Below are 9,241 nucleotides of genomic sequence, written 5' to 3'. Positions count from 1 at the left end.
CGTGGGCACATTAGGTTGCCTATTCACCGGGAATCTAGGGGCACATTAAGTGGCCTATCCTCTGAGATTCTAGGAGCACATAAAGTGGCCTATATCCCCGGAATCCAGGGGCACCCCATATTGGTCATCGCCGACCTAAGTCGACTGGTCTGTCCCTGACCACCCACATTACTCTCGTACATAAATTTGGTCCTTCGAACCGGATATAAAGGAAACAAACCGTGACCTTTTCCTATTGTCCATCACCGTTAGAAAAAATAAATAGAGTAGCATCTACACGCTACATCATTGGTTGGTATCGTTCGTTTCTGATTCTTCGCTGTTTATTTGGTTACTTCATCTACGTCTCACTGATTCAGTTCCGTGCTTGTATATTCTGATTGTCACCTCGGATTTATTCTGACCATTGTCACAATGTCACCTCCCGTTTCAATGGGTTATGTTGAAGCCAAGTCTCGCGTGCTCCGTGGTACGGACCGAGTCACCTCCTTCATCTCTGCTGCAGGAGAGTACAAGGCAGACCCTCAAAATGCTGGCAAACGTGCCAAAATAGAACAAATGGTACAACACGTGAATGAAATCCGTAGAAATGTCGAAGCTGATATCCAGTACATGGAAACAGCTGTTAGTCAGGGTACAGCGCCGATCGATGTCACTGATACCAAAGACAGTCGGACACTCTCTGCGAAATTCGATAATCTTTATTACGAACTCATCGCCTTCGCGGATGTACATCACATCACGATATCTTCGCCCCATGACCAAACACTCTCTTCGACTATAAATCAATCAACCTACGGTGGGAACCTTGCCCATTATCAGTTGCCGAAACGAAAGTTCCCAACATTTTCTGGCAAAATCACTGAGTGGCAAGGATTCGATGATCTTTTCAACTCGATACTGTCGCACACGCCCAATCTTCCCGATGTGGAGAAATTTGAGTTTCTGAAAACGTCTCTCGAAGGCGAACCGCAATCACTTGTTGCACACCTTACCTTGACGGCCGCTAATTACCACAGTGCGTGGGAAATATTACGAGGTCGATATGGGAACAAAAGAGATCTAGCCAGAGTTCATCTTGAAGCTCTGCTGACTCCGCATAAAGTCCTATCTAACGATGCCACTTCAATTAAATCGTTGATCCACTCGATCTTGGAACACACAGAAGCGTTAGATAACCTGGATCTAACAACACGACACTGGAGTCCAATATTAATATATATGTTTGAAAAATATTTAGACTATGACCTCCGGGCGCGGTGGGAAATGATTGTTGGCGACAGACACCAACCACAGGTTACCGAATTCGTCGATTTTTTACGCCTGCATGTGCGGTCAGCTGAAGCGCGTTCAGGAGCCTACTCATCGGTGACACCTGCAGGTCCTGTTAGTCAAGTTAAACCTACTCCAAGATCACAACATCCAAAATGGCAGCATTTTTCCTCGTCAGCCAAAGCTTATATTGCAACCACCAACCATCCGCCATCTCCAACCATACTTTGTCCACTATGTCAACAGACCCACTCAATTCGCCAGTGTTCGCTCTTCGCGGCTCAAGGCCCCACTGAACGGTTCCAAACGGCGAAGACCCATCAGCTATGCATAAACTGTTTGGGTTCTGGGCATTCTGTAGGAGCATGTCCATCAAAAAAAACTTGCCATTCATGTAAAAAACAACATCATTCACTACTGCATTTCCCCGCCAGTGCACCCACGGGCACAAGCGGTCCGCCGCCAACTTCAATGTTTGTGGCAGCAAAAAATCCTCAGTCCATACTACTTTCTACGTTGCTTGTCAGTGTCGTGTCAGTCGACAATCAGAAATATATCCTCCGGGCATTGTTGGATACGGGCGCACAGGTTAGCTTCATTACGAATCAAAGTGCCGATCGCTTATCGTTAACCCGTCGTCGTTGTTCTACACAAGTCAGTGCTTTCTCGGGTGCCTCAGTCAGTGTCGTGTCAGGCGTCACATCTATTGTACTGTCACCGGTCGGGAAGCCGGACCCGTCTGTTCCTCTCGATGTCTTGATTGTGTCAAAAATCACTGACTACCTACCTCAAACAACATTCAATTTCACTGCGTGGCCCCATTTAAATAAGCTTGAGTTAGCCGACCCAAGTTTCAATATTCAAGGGCCCATTGACATTCTGCTTGGTGCAGATGTCGCCCCAGCGATCCTGAGTGGTGGCCGTGTTGCTGGTCACCAATCACATCCGACGGCGTTCGGAACTATCTTTGGATGTGTTTTAATGGGACCAACGACACCAATCACAACAAATACAGTCACGTCGATGTTAGTGACCACTGAAACGGCACTCGAAAACTCTCTTACTAAATTTTGGGAAATAGAAGAGCCACCTCAACTGCAACACCTGAGTCCCGATGAAGTTTTAGCTGAAGAAATATTTTTATCGTCCGTCAAACGTCTAACATCTGGGCGATTCAGTGTTGCACTACCATTTAAACAGCCACGTCCGATCCTCGGAGACTCGAAAGGCATGGCACTAAAGCGACTTCACTACTTGGAGAACCGATTATCACGTGATGAAGGTCTCTCAAAACAGTACCTGGAGTTTATGACCGATTACCTCACTAGTCAGCATATGGAAGTTGTTCCTATGAACCAAAGAATGACGCCATACTGTTACTACATACCACATCACTGCGTTCTTCGTCCAGAAAGTCGTACGACAAAACTCAGGGTAGTCTTCGATGCATCCGCTACTACCACTGCAGGACGAACACTGAATAGCAGTTTGTACACTGGTCGAAAACTACAACAGGATCTACCACAGATCCTCATTCGTGCTCGAACCCATAAGATTCTGTTCACTGCGGACATTAAACAAATGTACCGGCAGATTGAAATCCACCCGGAAGATCGTGATTATCTAAGAATTCTATGGCGCTTTGAACGTGATAAACCTATCGAAGAATATCGTTTACGCACTGTCACGTATGGTACGTCCTGTGCGCCTCATCAGGCCTTACGCACTTTGCAGTACCTAGCCGAACTCGAAAAGAACACATACCCCACCGCCGCTCAGATCATCATGCATGATACGTTCGTTGACGACATCCTTACAGGGGCCAACACCCCGGAATCCGCGCTTGAACGTCAAGAACAATTGATCTCACTATGCTCCCGAGGACACTTCCAGCTCCGGAAATGGGCCAGTAACTCATCCGTGGTCCTCCAATCGATTCCGGAATGTGACCGATCTATGTCTACTGACGTTCTGTTCGATGACGAGTTGGAAGCCGGGTTGAAAATCCTCGGCATGCGGTGGAACCCGAAACAGGACCATTTCTCCTATTCCGTCCAGCGTCCTAGCACAAAACCTACCAAACGCTCGATTCTATCGGATCTCGCTCGCATCTTCGACCCGCTTGGTCTCCTTGCACCGACCACCTTCTTAGCAAAACATTTAATGCAGTTGCTATGGACGTCTGGGATCGGATGGGACGACCCAATTCCTGAACAGATTCTTACAATCTGGCAGCGGTATCAATGCGACCTGAAAATTATCCAGAATTTGAGTGTTCCACGCCGAATCACCATGGACGGAGAAGTCAAATACGAACTCCATGCATTTTCAGACAGTTCTGAGAAAGGATACGCGGCAGCCGTATATCTGCGTTGTGAGCACCGAGAAGGAATTAAATGCCATCTTATCACCGCGAAATCAAAAGTTGCACCCCTAAAACGAGTAACCATTCCCCGTCTCGAGTTGTGTGGAGCTGTGTTGGCCGCTCAACTGCTACACTATGTGCATGAAGTCCTCAAGTCTGTCCTCTCCGTCGAAGCGATGCATGCCTGGACCGATTCGACTACCACTCTCGCGTGGATAAAATCTTCACCACATAGGTGGGCTACATTCGTCGCAAACAGAACCAGCCAGCTTCAGAGTCTCACACCACCATCGCTGTGGCGTTACGTCCCAACCGGTCAAAATCCAGTTGACTGTGCGTCTCGTGGACTCTACCCAACAGAATTAATGCAACATTCAATGTGGTGGAACGGACCTGCTTTCCTGTCCAAGGAAGACAGTGAGTGGCCACCATGTTCCACACTCAGCGCGTCACATACGACTGACCTCGAAATCCGACACACTACTCTTTTGTTAACCTCATCCACTACCATCTTCGGCCAACTGTTTCTTCGGATTTCTTCACTGCAAAAAATTATCCGCATCGTCGCATACTGTATACGAGTCGTTGTACGAATTAAGCAAAGCACCAGAAACCTGTCGCCTGTGGAGCTAGCTCACTCTTTGAAAGTCATCATACTTGCCGTGCAACAAGACGCATTTGCCGATGAACTTAAACGGCTCCGAGATTCAAATAACAAAAGTACCAGTAAACTCCGTGGCCTAAATCCATTCATTGATGAACGTGAAATTCTTCGAGTTGGAGGTCGATTAGTTCACGCGGACATTCCCTATGAACAGAAACATCCCATACTCTTGCCACGCTCACATCGATTCACAGATCTGCTCATCGACGACTTCCATTTACAACATAAACATCCTGGAGCTACCACACTACAATCCATCATCCAACAACAATATTGGATCATCGCTAGTCGACAAGTCATCAAATCTCGACTCCGACTCTGCATCGCTTGTTACAGACTCCGTCCTCGTAGCGTTCAGCCAATCATGGGGAACCTACCAAAGTTTCGGCTACAGCAAATCAAACCATTTGTCGTCACAGGAGTTGACTATGCCGGACCAATAACTTTGAAAACGTCAACCACTCGCCGAGCTATCCCGTGCCAAGCGTACATATGTCTCTTTGTCTGCATGACAACAAAAGCACTACATTTGGAACTAGCTTCGGATCTATCCACAGAAGTGTTTTTGATGGCCATGTGTCGGTTCATCTCCCGTCGTGGCCCTGTTGAACAAATACATAGCGACTGTGGCACGAACTTCGTGGGTGCAGCAAACTTGTTCCAGACCGTTGACAATTTCACTCGATCCACAGAGTACCAGACAAAATGCCAAGACTACCTCGCAAAACGTAACATCAGCTGGCATTTCAACCCCCCATCTGCCCCTCACTTCGGAGGACTGTGGGAGGCTGGAGTGAAATCGGTCAAGACGTTGCTGTATCGAACTCTCGGGCTCCAACGACTAAAATACGAGGAACTTGCCACATTACTCAGTCGAATCGAAGCGACATTAAACTCAAGACCATTAGGTGCGCTGAGTCATGACCCTCGTGACTTCGAAGCGCTTACGCCTAGTCATTTCTTAACTCTGATGCCCAGCACGGCGATTGTTGAACCAAACTTAGACTCAGTCCCGCTATCACGCCTCCAGCGCTGGAGACTCATAAAGGATCTACACACACATTTCTGGAAACGTTGGCAGTGTGACTACTTGCAGACCCTACAACGTCGAACCAAATGGACACAAAATCAAGAGAACATCAAGGTGGATACACTTGTCCTCATTCGAGAACCAACCACGACCTTAAGCTGGAGACTCGGCCGAATCACTCAACTTCACCCTGGTCTGGACGGTGTAGTTCGAGTAGCAACGGTTCAAACAGAAAACGGCCTCCTCAAACGACCAACAGTGAAGCTATGTCCACTACCTATATGTTGAATGCGGGATGCATTCAAGGCGGGCAGTATGTTACGACACATCGTAATGCATATTATCGCCGCGACCAAAGGTCCATGACTGAACCCCCGCAAGCTCCGCGTGCCCATGCGGTAATCAAAATCTTATCTCGTCTCCTTTCCGTGCATGCGCCATTAATCACTATCTATCTTCCTATTATTATTATTTAAATTAATTATTATGTACAATTGATATCGTTGTTAATGATATCAATTTTCTTGTTTTGCTGTATCATTCGGATCGTTTTTTTTGTTGTTGTACCTACTCTCGTTCGCTCGTCTCGTCATATACTGTATACACGAGACGTGGTGTTTTTTGCTCATGTATCGTTGTAAATAAATAAAATCTTTGTTCACGCCATTGCGGCAACCTCAAATCGTACGCAGTTTTCTGTTATTGAACCATCGCCCGTCGTTGACATTGCGTCAACGTCCGACTCCGACGTCTTGGCACCTTTGTGCTTGTCATTTAGGCAACCGCAGTCGATCGAGTGAGTACACCTCTATATTATCACGTCATTCCTGCCAGCCTTCGTGGGAAATCCAACTCCTTGCCCGAGTTCGGGACTGGTGCCAGAGTCAAGCGCGTAAGTCCGCCAGCAACCCAGTGCGTTGTGTGAGTGGCCGCTCCAGGTCGTCGGATTGCATTGCTCACCGGACCGGACCTTCACCTGCCGTAGTTTTTTAAGTATTTTTAAGTTCAGCCTAATTGTAATTGCGCCCTGTGGTCATTGCACCAGACCGATCAGACCACAGGGACCCCGGCCCCATACTTAAACTGCACCGTCCTGAATCCCATTGTACCACCTCCCTTCCTGCGTTCCTGGCTGCTTGGTTACAGCCGCCACGCGGATTCGTCGTGGGCACATTAGGTTGCCTATTCACCGGGAATCTAGGGGCACATTAAGTGGCCTATCCTCTGAGATTCTAGGAGCACATAAAGTGGCCTATATCCCCGGAATCCAGGGGCACCCCATATTGGTCATCGCCGACCTAAGTCGACTGGTCTGTCCCTGACCACCCACATTACTCTCGTACAGCCATAATTATACTAGTGATTATATAAGTCAACATTATAAATTGGTGGAAAGAAGCAAATTCAATTATTTAAACTCAGTAAATCTTAAATCTTATACATGTGATGATATAGAGTTAACAGAAACTAAAATGTAATCAAAAAGTCAAGTAGATAATTAATAACGTAATATTGTATAATTAATAAGATAATAAGATAAGTATATTAAATAATATAATATAATAGGAATTAAAATAAGTAATTAATAAATTTATTTAAATGCAACGTATAATGAAAAGATACGAAAATTTGATTAAACATTTCATTTAAAAAAAAACAAAACATATTTACAAGTACAGTAAAACCTCCCTATAACGGACCCTCTATTAAACGGAATCCTCTTTATAACGGAAAATGTCAATAGTCCCGGTTCAAATAATATATGAAATTAACCTCTCTAAGACGGAACCTCTACAAAACGGAAACGGACAATTTTCGTGATCCAAATAGTAAAAATAATCTCTATTAAACGGAAAATAAAATTATTTAAAGATAAATTACAATTATGTAGATACATATATACTATGTACATACATATATATTTGGTGACTAGATAATCTTAACTTTATTATTACCTGAAATATCAGTCGACAGTATCGCTTCACGATTGTCATATTGAATTGTTTATTACCTTCTAACGAATATTTATAGTACAATGTATAGCAAAGATTAGATAAAGATTAGATACTTGTGTACATAATATGTACCTACAATATAATTTTGTTAATATGAACTGCCCAGTCGTCTTTTTTCTGTCGAATTGTTCATATCGTTTAGTCAACGTGTAGTGCTCACGGTCTGTTTTATCGTTGTGATTTCGCTTGTTTTTGTACTGTTTTTAATTGTTAATATGCCACGTACAGCCCTGACTTTGTCCTTCAATCTTTATTATGCAAGATGGATAATTGTTCTTCAGCCCATCAGTTTGCGAAATCAATAAGTGTCTTGGATGCTGTCAACTGGATAGCGTTGGCTTGCAATAATGTGAAAGCTGAATGTGTGCGAAATTGTTTTCGTAAAGCCGGGTTTCTTTCAAATGAAGGAACCAATATAGATTTACCAGAAAATGCTTTGAAAGAAATGAATGAGGAGTGCGTTACAGCAAATGTTGATGTAGAAGATTTCATTACATTTGATAGTAAATTAGAGACGCATCAAACTTACGATTCGGTGACTTTTTTAGAAGACGAGGAAAAAGAAGAAGAAAACGATGATAATGATGACAGCGAGACCAATGATGAGCCAAAAATAAAAGATTTTAAAACCGCAATCTCATATTTAGAAGATTTACAAAAGTTTTCAGCCATGATATCTAATTCAAATCTGTTAGAACTTACCACAAAAGCTCGAGAATGTGCCGAACATGCTGCTCTTAAACACAAAAAGCAATCAAATATTAAAAATTATTTTTCTTAATTAAAAAAGAGTACAAATATCGAATTGTGTAAAATGTTTTTTTTAGTTCTTAGTTTTATTTTTTAAGTATGTATTTAATACATTTATTTATTACACATTTATTATTATTTTTATCACATTTAAATACAATTTTACCTAAAATATATATTTTTTAACAGATACATACATAAATACATACATAATACTTCTTGAAACTTCATTTTTTTTTTTTTTTTACATACCTCTCTATTACGGAAAACTCTTTATAACGGAAAAATTGTTGGTCCCAAGCGATTCCGTTATAGAGAGGTTTTACTGTAATACAATTTATAATTATAGGAATCGCTAATCTAAAATGGATAGGAATGAATAACTATTGCAGGAAACAAACATAAATATAGCAATTCAAAGGCACACTAATTCAGAACTCGGAGAATGTTATAATTTTACGGAATGCTTTGATCATCATATAAATTCAGCTAATAATACAATATTAGTACCTTACGAAAATGGTGAAATTTTAGAAATAATTAAATGTATAAAAAGATTCATGACAGATATGGTTGTAGAAAGAGATTTGGCAAATCCAATTTGTTTGGATTTGGCCAGATATATTAATATTGTACCTAGTGCAAAGGATTTATTGTTTTACGAAAGATAGTTAATATAACATAATTAATTATAAAGGAAAAAAATATATACTGGTCTATGATACCATTGGAGATTTTAAATACTAAATAATTATTTATTGTAATCAAAGATATTTTTATGTATAATAACGTAAATCAAATTATTATATTGAAATTGTATAACTATTGTATTATTTTTAATCATCATTTTATCATCTTATCATTTTTAATCATAATATTTTAATCATATTACTAATAACAATTTTTATTGTATTTAAGTTATATATCATGTTAACTAACAAAAATATAATTGTGTCAATCTAATCAATTGTAATACTCTAATCGAGTAATCAAAAAAAAATAATAAAAAAAAATGTAACTATTAATTATTATCATGAAAATTGTCATAATATAACAAAAATTAACCATTTATCTATGTACTAAATGTACTGAATGCACTGAATTATGTAAAAACATTGTAAACATTATCTATGTAAATTGTATAA

General features: G+C 41.6%; 1 protein-coding gene across 1 annotated transcript; it reads left to right on the top strand.

Moving 5' to 3' along the window:
- Nucleotides 1-414: 414 nt before the first annotated feature.
- Nucleotides 415-5,619, top strand: LOC132933148 (uncharacterized). The gene has a single exon (XM_060999468.1). The coding sequence runs from the start codon at nucleotides 415-417 to the stop codon at nucleotides 5,617-5,619; it is 5,205 nt and encodes a 1,734-aa protein (XP_060855451.1).
- The last annotated feature ends 3,622 nt before the right edge of the window (nucleotides 5,620-9,241 follow it).

Source organism: Metopolophium dirhodum, chromosome 1, assembly GCF_019925205.1.
Source record: "Metopolophium dirhodum isolate CAU chromosome 1, ASM1992520v1, whole genome shotgun sequence".
In the NCBI taxonomy this organism is placed as follows: domain Eukaryota; kingdom Metazoa; phylum Arthropoda; class Insecta; order Hemiptera; family Aphididae; genus Metopolophium; species Metopolophium dirhodum.
The sequence above is the reverse complement of the archived record's forward strand: the minus strand, read 5'-3'. Positions and strand labels throughout refer to the sequence as shown.